At 35.5% G+C, this 18,252-nt stretch overlaps 1 protein-coding gene across 1 annotated transcript; it reads left to right on the top strand.

Moving 5' to 3' along the window:
- The first annotated feature begins 1,758 nt into the window (after positions 1-1,758).
- On the top strand, positions 1,759-9,599 carry LOC116176220 (receptor-type tyrosine-protein phosphatase U). Its single transcript, XM_031494700.1, has 10 exons — positions 1,759-1,767; positions 2,292-2,455; positions 2,502-2,637; positions 2,694-2,943; positions 4,952-5,028; positions 5,076-5,207; positions 5,263-5,391; positions 5,440-5,627; positions 9,049-9,184; positions 9,237-9,599. Exons 1-10 carry the CDS (start codon positions 1,759-1,761, stop codon positions 9,324-9,326), a joined length of 1,311 nt encoding a protein of 436 aa, XP_031350560.1. The 3' UTR covers positions 9,327-9,599.
- The last annotated feature ends 8,653 nt before the right edge of the window (positions 9,600-18,252 follow it).

The raw sequence follows: 18,252 nt of genomic DNA, 5'->3' as shown, positions 1-18,252 counted from the left end.
TCTCTGTTCGTTGTGCTCTCGCGCGCTTATCTCTCACACGCTCGCACTCGCTGGGATTTATTATACCTAAATTTTTTAACTTCTAAGACGTCTGCCACTATTAAAGCTACACTTAATATCGTCTGCCAGGATATATTTTAAAGTAGTGACAAAAAAAGGAATTTTTTATGTATAATTTTTATACGATCCTCATGGTTTAGTTCAGGGGTGTTTTTCCCTACATTGGAGAGCGTCTTTCGCTACCAACGCTGCACTTGAAATCGTCTGCCATAGCATATTTGAAAACTATGGGAAAAATGGGATTTCTTGATACAAATCTTTTCCGTGACCCTTATAGTTTGGTAATTTTGTTGATCACCTAAAGAAGTCACCTATTCAGCGCCGCCTCAAGTTAATGCTGCCACTTACGACTGGCAGACGAGTGATTTTATTATTAGTTTTCAACGTACTTTCAGCCTGTATTGTCGAATTTTTTGTCGCTTATGGTTTAGTTACTATGTACGCTGCCTCCCGGTCTATAACATACCTAATTCAATTGTCTCCCGTTTTCGCTGTCAATAGAGCTTTCGAACCCTAAAAACACAATTAAAATGTCTCTACGGGAACAATTAGAAAAGTGATCAATTATATACGGCAACTGGTTTCCTTATCGGCGGTTAAAACAGCGCTAGAAATTAAAGCAGGGACTTCTACCTTCTGTAAACTCCTAGTAAACACGTATAAATTGTGCACAGGTCTTGTACAGATAAAGCGCATTTTTTTAACCGAAATAGCTTTTGTTTTGACATCACCAATGAATATATTGCTTGCAGACGTTTCAATCGCCCTTTTGTGAGTACCCTCTTCCGACAATCCGGTCTTGAGGTATAAGGGAATACACCCGCGATCACGATAAGAGGTCGAGGAGGAGGGCTATGGTTAGTAGAAATTAATTCCTTTCGTTGAGACCTTTCATTAGAGTACCATGAAGGTTAAACTAGTTCCACTCTCCCCTTGCCCTTCTAGCCCGTACTTTGATAAGAGGACAGAAAGAAGGGCAGTAGTTGGTAAAAAACGGTTCCTTTCGCTGAGACCTTTAATTAGAATACAATGAGAGATAACATTAATAATTATTTAATATATCCATTGGTGATGTCAAAACAAAAGCTATTTCGGTTAAAAAAATGCGCTTTATCTGCACAAGAGTTGTGCACAACTTATACTTGTTTCTTATTGCAAATATTCTTTACTCATTATATTTTCCGATCACTAACAATGGGGACAATACTTTAATCAATTCTATCTTGGCAAAGAGATGTCGGAACGGGCGGTTATTTGATAGGTCTAGACTAGCTCTATCTGATGGCGAGGTCAAAGCTTCGATCTCGAGAACGGAGGCAAAGGGGTTATGCCCTAACGTACAAATGTGAGCATTTGTTATTTGTTAAGCCTTGTTGGACGACTATAAAAAGATTTACCTATTGTAAAATCGAATTGAAAATTAGCTTCGAGATAATATACCTACTCAATTACTGGGGAATTGTATACTCGTATATGCGCTAAACGAAAAGTTTTCTGTCGTCTGCATTACCGTTTCGTGTTGCTGTTTATGACAATCCAATTCGAATGTGCGACATTGTAGAAAATGAGATGTGAATTCGTGTGAAACATTAACACGGTAATTTTCCCAATGACTGTCTTCAGCATTAATGCTGAATGTTCAGCTTCTTGCATACAATCGTATTGTACTCCATTCCTGCATACAGAACCACCAGGAGCATGGCGAAGGTATGTAGGTAATTTATTTTTTAAGAGTAGGTTGAAGATATGATTATAACAATATAGTGTGTACAACCTTTCTCCGAGTGGTGCTTAAAGCACTCACAAGGGAACACTCCGCTGTGTATCTTAAGCAAATTGAACAAAAAGTAAGTTCTTACTGTAATTTGCAATAATTGCTTGTAATTTACTCCCACCCCTCTGTATTATTATAAATTGTAACGAAAGGAAAAAGGCAATTTAATTAAGCTGGTGGAGATTTCAATTACGTAACCCATATTTTAGGCGTATTGTATTAGATGGTATGCGAGTATCATGCACCGTGAAAATGAAAGTGAAATTTTGATCTGTTGCGCTTTCATACCATTTTTCTTTGAAACTTTCAATATCCGCGTCGATTAAAAATAAAACAACTCTGACCGAGATCGTATGACACACTATTTCATTTTTACATGCACCCTCTATGGAATAAAATTTTCCTTACGTCGCTATCAACAAATAATTTTTAATAACTGCTCTCTTCTTATTTTTAGACCATCACGGAAGAACGGCACTTATTGCAGTTTCACTTTACAGAATGGCACAGTCATAACTGCCCCTTTCCAAATTCCATACTAGAATTTCGAAGAAGGGTGAGGGCTGTGGTTGGTCACAGAATAAAATCGAATGAAGCCGGCCCTATGGTCATACACTGCAAGTAAGTAGCGAATTATCAAATTTTGATATTAACCAAGAAATGATAGTGACGGTGGCGGCCGATCTGGAGTTTATCTCGCTATTGACGCCAACATGGAATTAGGTGAGGAGGAAGATACGTTTGATGTTTTCGGTTACTTAAAAAAGTTACGTCAATCGCGAAGAGGATTAGTTGATAATGTCGTAAGTAAAAAATATGTTTACCTAATTCGATTCGTGTTAATCATCGATTGATTTAGGACCAATACAAATTTATCTACGATACATTGGAGGAATTTATTATTTGTGGTAATTCGTGGTTCCCCGTCAATGAATTGTCGCAACGGCTAAAACAGAAATCTTTAAAAAATCCAGTATCTAAAATGAACGAGTACCAAAGGGAATACTTGCTCATTTGCAAGCAAACACCGCGATTTTCCATTGGCGATTGCGCTGGAGGACACCGAGGAGACAACAGAAAAAAGAATAGAGACGTACTGATTGTTCCCCGTAAGTGAGAGCATGCCAATATTACATGCGTAGTGGGGTGTTCCCCTGTAACTGCCTACTTAATAATCATGATCATTACATTTGTACCTACATGTTACAATGGGCGCGTTCAGCCGTATTCAGCGCTTACACAGCTGTTTGCAACGCCAAAGCTGAACGCACCCATTACTTATATCAATGATTGTTTGCATAACAGTCGGCATTTGTGTGTTTTACACTTTCAAATATTTCGTCATGAATTTATTTGGGTATTAAAAATCAGTTGCAAGAACTGTGAGCGTATTAACTATGAAAATGGTAAAATTATATAAAAATCAAGTCTTTATTAAAACCTATTACCTACGTTCTTTTTCTCTTAGAAAATCGCCTTTTTACTGTAAATAACACACGTTAAAAGAAATGGGGGTTGAGGCGGTACGTTCCTGTAAAAGTAGGGTTAACTCATTCATTCACACAAATTCACTGCATAGAAAGGAAAATCTGTCTTTATTACGTTGGTCAAAAATCTAAATATTTACTCTAAAACCGCAGAGTACAGAAGGAAACTTAATTCTTGTTTCATAAATTGGTAGACAATTAGATCGAAAATCAAAACAAACTGCTGTAAATGCGAGTAGTAACGCTTCCAGTCGTTAAAATGAAAGCAAACAGTGCTCTCAAGCACTTATTTGAATGCAATGCTAGTAGGTGATTAAATCGCCTTTACAATAGCACAAACGACAGTGTAATAGTCTACGACCGACGGGGCGAACAACAAAGATGATAAACTACAACGCGATTATGCGATATATGCACTAGGATTCGGAGTGCAGTCTTGGTCTCGCTATTCGAGTTTCGGTTCGGTCAATCACAGGCAGGCAGGTTTCAACGCGACTTTTCCGGTACCCTCCAAATAGACTGTGCACGGACCGCGCGTAGAACAGAAAGTCGAACTTCCTTCGGAAATCTCCCAATCCTCCTAATTTTCTCCGGAGTGCCGTGAAGGATCGTCTTCGCCTTCGATGTAGGGCTGGACGGAGATTTTTTCGCTCGGTTCTTTCTCATGATTTTCTTAAAAAAGTCGCCTCAATTCACTATTGCAAGAAAACGCGCTTATAATTTGCGGGTGCGACTGGCACAGATGTTGCTCCGTAAAACGACGACGGGCAACTGCTCTGTTGGTATCGAAAATTTCCGTATTTATACTCTCGTAGTGTTTATCCCGTGGCCTCATTTCTGCTTTACGCGCACAATCCACTTACGTTTATATAGACTGATCGCCCGTGAATAAAGCTTTTGCCAATTTGACAGCGGTAGCGAACAGACGGATGTAAGTCGTTCTACTAGCTCTAAATGAATTATTTACAATGATTGGGACTTTGACCTTAGCGTTATTTACATACGCGAACGCAATTGTATTTACGCCGCCATTATTACTAATATCATTGAATAAGCACCTGCTTATTCAATGCTTATATTTAATTCCCTTTCTTTGTTTTTAAATAAGAGGATGATTTGGTGACTTTTGGCATGTGCTCTACGTGACCTACATGTGAATTCCAAACGTCCTAACTCGAGACCGAAATTGTGAGTACCTGACTGCAGCCGATCAAAGTACCAGAGGCGTTTCTTCAAAAAATCTTCAGATCGCCCTTCTACCCGCTACAGTTGCTTTAATTTTATATAACAATAGCATCGCGTACCTACCACTTTATACCTTTACCGCATGTTGACCGAAGTTTTTTCACCGAAAATCGCATGGCTGTAGCATTCCGCGGCCCTCAATTGATCGCCATTCGGCCACTTCTTGAAATCTCTTTTCCTCTGTTCCGCACGCGAAAAACCGCTTTGAATTCCAACCGACTGTTTTAACTTCGTTCCCTGGCGTCCCTAGACACGCTAGCTACTTGAGAGTGGCGGTACCTTAGTTTTTCCCTAACTTCTTATTTTCCTGATACGAGCGTTGAAGAACGCCCGTCGTTCGAATTTGCTTGTTGGTTCAATATACTAATAACCTACCGTGTTTTAGCTGATAATTTCCGTCCTTACCTGACGTCATTTCAAGGAAACAGTTTTACAGACTACATCAATGCAGTTTTTGTTGACGTAAGTATCCTGATATGTGAACCTTACGATATTACATGCATTTTCAGGGCTACACCAAACCGAGGGAATACATTGTCACCGAGTGGCCAGTAAAAACAACATTAGGAGAATTTTGGTCACTAGTATACGATTACGAATGTGCCGCGGTTGTGGTTTTATGTTTACCTCCCCACAGTTCGGTATGTCTATTCATGTTTTTATCCTACAAGTAGGTACTAATACACCGCTTGACAGCAAACGTATCCGTCGTTTTGGCCTGAAGGGAGAGCGTCGAAAAAATATGGACCAGTTTTTACTATCGATCACATTTCGCACAATCACTATACCAACATTAAGACGTGGGTTTTTAGAATCAATAAGAAAGTAAGTTGCCACGTTAAACTTGATGATGTTTAATGGATGGTGTTGTAGATTGTATCGTTAACTGAATTAATGGCGGGGGTTAAAGCGCCTCCAAGGACAGTCCAGCTGTTTCAACTTACGTGCTGGCCGATGGGTCACAAAGTGCCAACCTCTACAAACTCTTTAGTCGAGTTAATGAATATGGTGGAGCGATGGAGACAACGCACGGATTATGGTCCAGTGTGTGTAGTTTCCCCGTAAGTAAAAGAAATAAAAGAAGAGTATCAGCAAACAATATGCAACATATAATTAACTAAAGATATTGTTTTTCGAAGTATTCGCCTTCAACATCAGTAGACTTTTACATTCACTTGAACCAATTTGTGAAACATTTTCCAATCTTGAAATGGATACTTCAGAAACTATTGCCCTAAATCTTTCAATGGCTGTTCCAGGTGATGATGATCTTTTATCGCGCATATTATTTTCAAAAGAGAAGGGAGAGACACTGTTCTATTATGGAATGCCGTTTTAGTAAAAAGTACTAAATTTTTCAACTATAAATATTTAGCATTTTAAAACATTTATAGTCACATTACTCTTAACATATATTCAAATATAATTAACTTCTCCAAATGTTATACCGAATAAAGAAAAATCTCGAAGTGTTATCGAATTTAATTTTGTTTCACAAAAATAACATCATAAATATAACACTTTGTATTCACAACACTGGTTTAATATTTTTACATTTTGAAAGATATGATTTACATATATACAAATTATTCTACGTATAAAATAAAGAGTTGATGAAAAAATGAACCTTAACACAAAATTTAATGTAAAGTAAGATTTAGAAATCGACGATACGCCAAAAAAATAACACTGCTAAAAATGAAGTTCAAGTATGAAAGTTTCTTTAAATGTTATTAAAAAAAATTTAAGTTGAATTTGTTCGAGTGTTATAAAAACGAAAATTGTGGAGTTAAATAATTTAAGAGTATAAAAATATTTAAATGTGGTGTTTTTACATTTCAGGAAATTAAATTGTAAAGATATACAAAATAACGTTTATAGTTTTTTTATTTCAGGAGATCTTAAATGTCGTAGATTAAACATTTGAGAAATATAAAATAATGATCTTAAAAAGTTAAACTAATATTTTTTTAAGTTCAATATTTTAGAGTGTTATAAAAATAACAGTCGATATTTTTCAACTTGCATTTTTACTAAAACGGCGTGGTAAGTATCGACGCCATCTACCGTTACGAACATATGCAGACTTCTACCACCGTTGACCGTAATATACTGAAATAATATTACAGATTCCTTTGATTTTCACCCTAACGGATACACATTGAGCTATACGATCAGCTGTTTTTTTTTAATTTAAATTTTGTAAAGGCAGCCGTTAATTGTTTTATTTAACTTCCTTTATGAAATTTGGGCAAAATGAATGAAATTAATGAACGTGACATTGGCCCGTATGAATAAAAATAAGCAAATACTTATACTTGCAAAATTCAAAGTAAATACTCATAAGTGCTCCTTCGCACTGGGCGACTTAGCAGCGCTGCTAAGCAGAAGGACAGGACGCATTGCAGCGCTGCTAAATAGACCGGTATGAAGGGGCAGTTACGAGTATTTACTTTGAATTTTGCAAGTATAAGCATTTGCTTACTTTTATTCATACGGGCCATTAACATTCTGTTAATAAAACGAAGAATTAGGCGGGAATTGATGGAGATTTCGCGGCTTTACAGATTCTTTTGATCTTAACCCTAACGGTCATAACCAGTATGCGTGTAACCAAAGCGGTGTCTTTCGATAACGTGGACCTTTACCACAAATAAGTGTAGTAAACGATAACATGTGGTAAAACAATTTTGCATTCTGCATCCATCAATTCCCGCCTAATTCTTCGTTTTATTAACAGAATGTTATTGTCACGTTCATTAATTTCATTCATTTTGCCCAAATTTCATAAAGGAAGTTAAATAAAACAAGTAACGCCTGCCTTTACAAAATTTAAATTTAAAAAAAAACAGCTGATCGTATAGCTCAGTATCCGTTAGGGTGAAAATCAAAGGAATCTGTAATATTATTTCAGTATATTACGGTCAACGGTGGTAGAAGTCTGCATATCTTCGTAACGGTAGATGGCGTCGATACTTACCACGCCGTTTTAGTGAAAATGCAAGTTGAAAATTATCGACTGTTATTTTTATAACACTCTAAAATATTGAACTTAAAAAAATATTAGTTTAACTTTTTAAGATCATTATTTTATATTTCTCAAATGTTTAATCTACGACATTTAAGATCTCCTGAAATAAAAAAACTATAAACGTTATTTTGTATATCTTTACAATTTAATTTCCTGAAATGTAAAAACACTACACTTAAATATTTTTATAATCTTAAATTATTTAACTCTACAATTTTCGTTTTTATAACACTCGAACAAATTCAACTTAAATTTTTTTCAATAACATTTAAAGAAACTTTCATACTTGAACTTCATTTTTAGCAGTGTTATTTTTTTGGCGTATCGTCGATCTCTAAATCTTACTTTACATCAAATTTTGTGTTAAGGTTCATTTTTTCATCAACTCTTTATTTTATACGTAGAATAATTTGTATATGTAAATCATATCTTTCAAAATGTAAAAATATTAAACCCGTGTTGTGAATACAAATTTTCTACAAGTGTTATATTTATGATGTTATTTTTGAGAAACAAAATTGTATTCTATGAAACGTTAAGATCTTTTCTTAAGTAATATTATATTTGATGATCCGTGTGCCAAAAGTATGCATTTCAAAGCACCCCAAACGTTTTTCCACAACAGTTAAAAAAATATGTTCATATGTTTTATTTGAACCTATTTTTAACTTAAAGCTTTGCGATATTTATGAAATTTTCAATCGTTTTTATCTTTTCCAATAAATTAAAACACCAACATTTTGTAGTTGGTCAATTTGTGTTGTTTGCAATTATATTCAGCCAAATCCAATTTCTAATAATTTTACAGGTAATACTTTGGAACGCCGTTTTAGTAAAAATGCCAGAAATTTAAAGAATGTTATAAATTTGTATTTAAATATTTTACAACTCACAATTTGTTGAAATGTTCGAATATGATTTAACAATTTTTTAATATGTTTTATGAATGTTGTATAAATTGTTTTTTGATAATTTCATGCCTTTTTACTAAAACGGCATTCCATAGTTCTATTATTGAATTGTGCTGATGTTTGGGTATTAGGATTTTTCAAATCGAATACAAAGCGACGAACTTTTGTTCAATTTATAAACATACTCTTCTTTTTTATATCCAGGGTCGCTGATAAGTCTGGAAACGGTCGATTACCGGGGTAATATAGGTACAAGAAGTTTAATACAAAAGCTTTGGAGTTCGTCAATGGCAGGAATAATTTTAATTATACAGGATTGGTCATAAACGCGTAGAACACCAAATTTTTTTTAATGGAATATCCTGTATATTATTCGATATTTCAGTTCTCAATTTTAAGCAAAATTTGTAAGAAGTATAAAGTAAACAAATCCAATCGTTTCCGAGTTATCGAGTTATCAAAACAAAAGGCTATTGACTACAAGAATACACAAACGTGGAATAAACGTCTTACTTGAATAACACGTTGTATTATTTATAGGGATGGACGAAGTCGATGTGGTGTATACTGTGCCGCCAATGCATGCATAGAGCAAGTAATACAACATGGAGAGGTAGATATTTTTCAAGCCGTCAGGACAGTTCGAAGACATCGTCCGCAGTTGGTGGAAGCTATAGTAAACATTTTCAGATTACGGGTGTAGACAGCATTAACACGTTTTGTTTCAGACTGAATATAAATATTGTTATGATCTCGTCCTGCATTACGTCCTTCATTATTTAAATAAAGATTTAAAAGAAAAAATGATGCACAAATGATAAAAGTGTTGTAGACATATTTTGTATTAACTTTTACTCCAGCACCAATTAAACAATCATACATTTAAAACTACCACTAAGGCAGAAAGTTTTGTTTAAATGTTAGCCAAGCTAAATATAAAAATTGATAAGATACCTATTTTTGCTGTTCATATTTTTATTGTATAGATTTAAATTAATAGTTAATTAAGCGCGCAATTCTTTAATAAGTAGGTACTTAGGTAAATAACCAATGTGATTTAGTACTTCTGTAGAAATAAAGTATTTTACTTACACATTTTTTATATACCTACATTAACACAACTGAACTAAAAACAGAAATCTCCCGTTTTATCAACCAATTTAAAATTCTTTCTTATACATCTCTCCAATATAAACTCCTGAATTTTTTATACGATTTTTGCAAATAATTTGCGTCACACTTTCAAAGCTTTCAAAGTTGACCCGTACTAGCAAAACAATCTGCGCTAAGGCTCTGGTTACGGTGAAAGCGTATTCGCGCGAATTGGAAGCTCACGCGAATACAAGCGAACGAATATACAAACGTGTTACAACTTGTTGACGTGGTTATAAAGTACCTATGCGCATTGATAGCACGAACCTCTCAAATAATACGAATCTAAACATCACCAATTATTTCGCTCGTATTCGCGCGAATACGCTTGCGGTGTAACCACGAGCATAAGCCTAAAGATATTGTCTCGCGGGAGTTGGCGAGGCAGCGTATCCTTCTTTATGTGATATTAGCATTGAATTTATAACTATTAGCACAGACTATAAATCTGTGCTATTTGTATTCGAAGTCTGTAACAAAATGTTGTGTGCTGCCATCTGCATTGCATGGGCGGTACTTCTAAAATATTTACAGCGCCATCTGCGAACCACGAACATGTAATAGGATGAATCAAATTATTAACCTCGGCCATTGTTTAAATACTTTAGGCCTTCTGTTCGTGTGTATAATCCAATAATAAATCTGAATAGAAAGACAACGCAATGCTTTTTGAAGGGTCCACTTTAACGGAGTTTCTCCGTAGGTTGCCCTCTGGGACAAACTCCGCTTATTAAAAGTAACTAAATTTTAATCGAGGTTTTATACCACCTACTCAACTGAATCAAAGTGATTAGATTTCTTTAGATGACGCTACTTTCGCGTACTTATCTCGTAGACTGCGTGGGAGTTATAACAGCAGGTGAAGATCGTATTGCAATATTATCTCTGTATTTACAAACTTATGCTTACGTAATACATGTTATTATTTGCACACCTCTTAGGAAATGACGTCAAAGTTATCAACTTACAAGTAAATCTTGATTCCAACGATCTTACCTTATGTAGACTTTAAGATCGAAATTAAACTTTACTATTATTGTACCTATAGACAATGTTTTGGGATATTTCAGAATATACAATATACTGTCAGTCTCAGTTGTGCGAGCATTTACAGATATTGTTTAATTGCTGTTTCCGTATATAAATGCACAAATAACATGTTTTTGAGACAAAATTTGGAATTAAGTACTTTAAACAACAACATTAAAATTCAAATGAGAGAAGTGCAATATTATATTATGATGTGAAATGAAAGGTTTTTTAAATCGGCTTCATGAAAGAAATTGTATTGCACTTTTACGAAACGAAGACTCGAAAACGCCATGCCGGCACGTTTGCTTCTAAACCTTTTTCTACGTCTCTCTTGTAACATATTTTTGATATTTTTTAAATATTAATAATTACGGCACCTGAAAATACCATAAATATCAAGTACTTCTACAATTATTTATGCAAAATTCGAGTATTAAATCAAAAATCTGTTACAATAGAGGCATAGATGTGTCCTTTATCTTTACATCGGCACCTAACAACACGGTATAGAATCCAATTTACTCAAAATGTTATACTAAGTCCCACACCTAGACACGCTATTCGACCCATATAATTTCTATTGAAGCGCTTTCCTAGTCGTATGCAGAGAACGGCTTAAGTTCTCGAGTTTACGGATCGAATAAGAAATTTCAAAGCTATTATGAATTTCCATAGCAAGAGAAAAGACGCAGTCGTCAATCGCATTCAATGGAATGTTTTTTACCGTCAAAAAATAAATCAAGAGAACATACATTTATCATAGGGTCCGTTCACTTAGCCCCCCATTAGCCCAAAAATGAACCAATTTTTTTTATGTATTGTGCCTCAATTGTGCATTTATGCGCACCGTTTGTGCTTTTTTGGTTTTGGAGATAATCGAAAAAATCAAATGGGGGCTAAGTGAACGCTTAGCCCTCCAAAAAATTAAACTTTTTGATAGTTCATCGACGGTATTGCGTAGTACTTCGATTGTGTTTAATCGTGCTTTCATACTCATCGTTTGTGCCTTTTTGGTTTCGGAGATAATAGGAAAAATCAAATGGGGGGCTAAGCCTGGGGCTAAGTGAACGCTTAGGTCTCATCAAAAGAAACTGATTTGTACAAACTATAGCTTTTCCGGGCGACTCATTTTCGAGATCAGAGGGTGGGGGGGTGGAACTGGTTTTATCCTTCATCATGATACTCTAATGAAAAGAGTCTCAACGAAAGGAATTAATTTCTACCAACCATAGCCCTCCTCCTCAACCTCTTATCGTGATCAGGTATATTCCCTTATACCTCAAGATCGGATTGTCGGAAGAGGGTACTCACACGAACTTATAAATTAAGATGGACCGCTGATCAAACAGTTGCATAGAGGTAGAAATGGCCCTAGCATGGGCTCCGCCATGATGTGCACATTCTAGTTATTTTCTAGGGGAATTTTCCTAGTGCTCAAGTTTTGAGACTATTGCAGCCTTGGAAAATGACATGTGTCACAGTAATTTATTTAGAAAATGTGAGGTTAATGTTGGGTTAATGCTTGTTTATTAGTTGATTTGAATTTCGCGCCATGTGAGTGCACATCATGGCGGCCCCCATGTAGGTGTCATTTGTCAATTCAGCATTAACAGTCCATCTTAATTTATAAGTTCGTGGTACTCACAAAGGGCGATTGAGACGTCTGCAAGAAATATATCAATTAGTGATGTCAAAACAAAAGCTATTTCGGTTAAAAAATGCGCTTTATCTGTACAAGAGTTGTGCACAATTTATACTTGTTTATACTTTTTCAGATTATGTCTTTCATACTGCAGCTTATGACCATACCTTGTGTTATATTGATGATTAACGTTCAGACGATTGAAAATGTCTGAATTCATCTTAACAAAAACTAAAACTTCTAATATATACAGACATGGAAAGGTAAGGATGTCATTTAAAGTTGGTTATACAGGGTGAAAATTGGGTAATAGAGGGCCGAGGGGTTCAAGATAAGCACTTTTTTTCAAATAAACCGAGGGTCAAACGTGTTTCGTTTGGGAGCCACTCCCAAAGAAGTGGTGAAATTTGGAGTTCTTTAATTTTTTTCTCAGCAATCACCAGTTACTTTTGTGTTGTCTTACTGGAAGAAAGGGCAGCAACAAACTGCTCAACGCAAACTATATTAATTGGCACACAAACATAATTATTAATATTATAGAAAACATGTAAGTAAACAAGCGACAGCACTATTGCCGTACCGCGCGGTCGCTGCCGTTCTCCGTGACGTGCCCTTCATTCTTCAATCGCTTCCCTAATAATCTGGATGCCAAACTGGGATTTTTGGCTTAACCTGGAAGTGAGGTACGGTGAAGGTTTTTTGACGGTTTTTTGTTCGTAAGGATGTCTACTTTGAGAATGCCACCTTGACACCCTTGAGCATTTTGAGAAATTCAAGATGGCGGCCAAAAAAATACAAAAATTAAAGTTTTAAAAAATATGGGCATATAACACATCGATTTTAGGGTTTTTAAGCCTTCTGAATTTAAATTTTTAGTTAAAAATATTTTTGGGGGCGTTTTGGCGGATTGGGGTGGTGTTTTTAAGGGGTTGGTTTTTATATTTTTTCAATATTAACTTGTCGTACATCGATTTATATGTTTTTATGGATAAGGATCCCGAATTCCATATCAAAATGGAGGTACAGCAAGTTATTCAATGTTAAAAAAGTAGAACGACGCCGACAGACGGCCCGAAAATAACATAAAACGCACGGTACGCCTCGCCCGCGCTGCACGACATCATTTTAATAAAAAGATAATAATTATAACAAGTGCAATACGTCTTTTTATAGGTTTCTTGGGGTGGAGATTACAATTTTGATGTCAAAGTATGATTTTTGAATAAATCCTAGAAAGATATACAAGATAGCGTCAAAATTATTATCTTTTTATTAAAATGATGTCGTGCAGCGCGGGCGAGGCGTACCGCGCGTTTTATGTTATTTTCGGGCCGTCTGTCGGCGTCGTTCTACTTTTTTAACATTGAATAACTTGCTGTACCTCCATTTTGATATGGAATTCGGGATCCTTATCCATAAAAAACATATAAATCGATGTACGACACGTTAATATTGAAAAAATATAAAAACCCACCCCTTAAAAACACCCCCCACTCCTCCAAAATGCCCCCAAAAACATTTTTAACTAAAAATTTAAATTCAGAAAACTTCAAAACCCTAAAATCGATGTGCTACATGCCCATATTTTTAAAAAATTTAATTTTTGTATTTTTTGCAGACATTTTTGGGCGGATTCTTAAAATAGACCTACTTAGTGACCTAAAACCGCAAAAAAATTTTCACCGTACCTGAAACAATCACTACACAACAGTTACAAAGATGAGTGACACGTTTTTAATTAGGTTTTCGGGTATGCCCTTTCCGATTTTGAAAAAAATTTCAAAATTCCTATCACGGAAGGGCGCACCCCTGCTTCGACGAAATTTGGTGCCTGGCGGTTTTTGAACATAAAAATCACGAATCTGGAATTAGTTTTTGAAAATTCGAAAAAAAAGTTCCACTGCAATTCTTGGCCGGACAACGAAAATGGAGAGAATTCCACGAAATTGGTTGTGTACATACTGGATGAGTTAAGGAACAAAATTTTAAAATAACTTTTCAAACAAAAGTTATAGGTACTCGTTTGGAGAATGGGCCTTGGGGTTACAAAGTGTCTCTCGCCTACTACTATAGTGAATGATCTAATTTCGTATGTAGTTAGTTGAAAATGTCACAAATAACAAAAAAATAACGATTTAAGTTGCCCCCATTTGATTTGTCCTATTATCTCCAAAACCAAAAAGGCACAAACGGTGCGAATAAATGCACTATTGAGCACAAATGATTATTGAGGCACAATACGTAAAAAAAATTAGTTCATTTTTGGCTAAGTGAACGGACCCTTTATCATATTATCATAGCATATTGTTGTCTAATTATCTTGTATCCAATAATTGACTTTTTACGTTCCGCAACAACGCTGTTATTATTATTGAATTAAGAACTTATAACTTGTTAAAAAATTAAGTCAGATATTCATCTGAAAACTATATTTAGACGATCGTTGTATCAAAGGTATCCAGTTACCGACGTGCGTAAGTTTATCAATGGCATGATGTCACCGTAGTCAAAACATTCTCTCTCACCTCTCTACTCATTTTGAAGTGAGTATCTCGGCTATATTGTATGAATTAAAAAATGTTGAAGAGTTTCCTTTAATCACGTTTTGTTACTTGCCGTACGATACCAGCACATTCTAGATAAAGAATACTGGCCACCTTTTCTCCTATCTCACTGACCTTCTATTCAGATTTATTATTCAATGGTAGTAGTAATTATCCCAGTTGCGATCAATTCTGTTCTGTAGCTTTTAGAAAACTTTCGCTTCAAGTTGTGTAGCTAAATTTTGATTTTTATGTCACTGGCAGCGTGGTCACTGCAAGATCGATTAAAAAAAACTTTGTGTATAAAAAACGACTTCGCGAGCGATCTCGTTTACCTTCAGAAGAAGAGAAGTCGTTACACGGTTTACTTGTGAAAAAACATACATGGGAAATTTTTTACTTGACTTTTGTCTACCTTTTAAGGGATTTAATTTCGGCTATGTCTGAAAGGTTCCCTAACGTTCCCTTTGTGATTTTCTTACAAAGCTTGAGTGTCACAGTTACCGGATATATTGTACGCCCGTATAGGTATGTGCCATATTTGCTGAATACTTCCATTAACATTGCATATTTTTAGGACCCCTTTTCTTCTCTTTTGTTTTCTGTTTACTTTATTTTTTACATTGGGCTTTACGATATGGACGTCCTTGATAAATACGCAGAATTTAACTGTCACGCCTCTTGGAAAAGTACTTCACCGCCATCTTCTGATTGAAGACTTCAAGTGATATATATTATTCGTGATCTTCTTAGAAAATATTGGACCCAAAGGTTTACTTAATGTTTCGGCTAACTGCAAGGATTACCGATATCCTTTTGGAAGATTATTTTAACAATTAAACTGCCTCGATACACTTGACGATTTCACCGTTCCGACACCGATTTGATATCTATACAGGGTGACAATTTGAAAACTTACCACCCCCCATATCTTAGTAAATAAACGAGATATTTAAAAAAAATCAAAATCCGTTTCGGTAATTCGGAGGGGGAATCACAATGACATAGTTGGCGACGCACCCCCTCCAACCCCCTGCGCCCCAGCCACCCCAACTTTTAAATCCTAAATAGTGACCCCCCATGTGTGGTATGTCGTTGGAAAGCTCTGAAAAAATGCTTTCCAACCATACCAAATAGCATTACATTTAGGTTAGTAATTATCGTGCAAATCAAAAAATAAACTAATATGATACATTTGAAATCTGTCGTATTTAAAACGCAATCGGCGAACATAGACGAACTAAGACAGAGAATAATTCAAGAATGTCGAAATATTGCCAAACCAACATTTGAAAAGGTTCGACAAGAGTTTGAGAATCGATTATAACTGGCGATCAAAAATGAGTTCCTGTCGAGTCGGCTTTGGAAGTTCAAGTTAAATACGATTTTCCATGTTTATTTTTTGATTTGCACGATTATTACTAACCTAAATGTAATGCTATTTGGTATGGTTGGAAAGCATTTTTTCAGAGCTTTCCAACGACGTATCACACATGGGGGGTCACTATTTAAGATTTAAAAGTTGGGGTGACTGGGGCGCAGGGGGTTGGAGGGGGTGGGTCGCCAACTATGTCATTGTGATTCCCCCTCCGAATTACCGAAACGGATTTTGATTTTTTTAAATATCTCGTTTATTTACTAAGATATGGGGGGTGGTAAGTTTTCAAATTGTCACCCTGTATATTACGTTACGTGGCAAAAAGTGCGCTCGTTATAATTTATTTACGTCTCAAATCAATTAGTTCACTTTTGTTGTACAGTTGTAGTTATTTTTTGAGACAACACGGAGTTTTATTGGTTGAGTTCGTCAGAGAATCTAGACGCTGTTTCAGATATTAGTAAGAGGCTCATCAAAATTCCATAGAAGGCTCTTTAAAAGTTCATTGGAAATTACTTAGTTCTTCACAAATGCTTTAGAAGTTTTCATTTCTAAACATTTTTGGTCGTTACGGCTGGCGTACTTTAGTGACCTTTAGAGATCATTCATCATTTTCTTTCGGTTATTATATTTTACAATTCAGAATTCAGAAATGATCAATATTCTTTTCACCTGTTTTTTATCCTTACAGAATGTGCAGAGGGTGTTCAGTTACAGACCTTTTCAAACCTTCACCAGAGATTATAATTGAAAGACTGAAAATTCCTCTAGGATTCTTGAGACCTTTATCAAGTATTTTAAAAGATCACTATGAATCTAGCAAACTAACTGTTTCATTGATCTCTAAGAATCTAGTGGAAGAATTTGTGACGAATATTTTAGGAACCTCTACAATCCATCTCTGTGAAAACCCACAATCTCTAAAGAATAGTTGAAGAATCCCCTATGAAGCAATAAAGATTGTATCAAGTATATTTTTGCAGACTCTGAGAAATCCTTGAAGATTTTCCCAGAGGTGCTAGTATGAATACCAGAAAAGATCTGAAGGATTTTGCAAAAGGTTCTGATTGCCTTTGAAGAAAATGTCTATTTCAAAAATTATTATTATTATGTGGAACTGTCCTAAGGCAAGTAGAAGCGGGTTCTCCAATTTCCTCTATCCTGAACCTCCTGTTTCATCTGATAATAACTATTCCTTCCCATTATATTTCTGAGTAGTTCAGTTTCTGGTCTTCCCCTCCTAGCATTATCCTTCTAATCAAACAGTCTCGCCTCAAATGTACTTAAGTTGGCTTTCCTTCAGCCTTAGTTCTTTTGGTTTCTCTTTGTAGTAAAACTGACTCTTTTGCATATTCAAATATTATTTTTCTAAAATGTCGATTCTCTCCTTGTTTAATCTGAAGATTCAAGTTTAACTGTTGTGCTTTAAAAGATCTTCTCCACTGCTTCTTCTTCACCTTCTTATATTTCCCATTTAACTTGTAATTCTTAAATTAATCTTTTCTTCTGAATTCCCCTTGACTCGTTTGATTTCTGATTCTTCATTTTCACTTGTTATTCCTTCATCTCCTGGTCTAAATCCTTATAGAACTAACTGGTCCACCAACTACGTTAATTTGACTGCTGGTATCCTCAAAAAATCTCGTTTGACCCCCTCAAGCACTCTATTTGTAATGGGTTTGATTATTTCTTCATGTTGGGTTTTGATGTTTCTGGTCGTTTAATATTAGTGAATTTGGATTTGTATTTGGATAAAACCCTGGATAAAACTTTTTTGATATTTATGGGGTTGGTTTGTTCCCTTCGTTGTTCCTGAATCAGCGGGACTACTGATCCAACTCCTACTCGTTTTCTTGGTATTCTATTTCCTTCTTCCGCCTCCGTGTGCCTTTTCTTGTCTTCTTTCATAATCTTGTCTATGGTCTCTCTAGCTTGGTTTTCATGGTTTCTGTTATTTTGCTGATAATTGTTTCCGTTTTGGCTTCGTTGATCTAGAT

Source organism: Photinus pyralis, unplaced genomic scaffold (assembly GCF_008802855.1).
Source record: "Photinus pyralis isolate 1611_PpyrPB1 unplaced genomic scaffold, Ppyr1.3 Ppyr1.4_LG7, whole genome shotgun sequence".
In the NCBI taxonomy this organism is placed as follows: domain Eukaryota; kingdom Metazoa; phylum Arthropoda; class Insecta; order Coleoptera; family Lampyridae; genus Photinus; species Photinus pyralis.
This window is presented reverse-complemented; position numbering and strand designations above follow the sequence as displayed.

What these genes read in the sequence shown, in the direction of transcription:
- LOC116176220 (XM_031494700.1), top strand. An exon ending in AGACGTACTGATTGTTCCCC is followed by an intron (nt 2,944 to 4,951) that starts GTAAGTGAGAGC and finishes ACCGTGTTTTAG; the next exon opens with CTGATAATTTCCGTCCTTAC. An exon ending in TTTTTAGAATCAATAAGAAA is followed by an intron (nt 5,392 to 5,439) that starts GTAAGTTGCCAC and finishes ATGGTGTTGTAG; the next exon opens with ATTGTATCGTTAACTGAATT.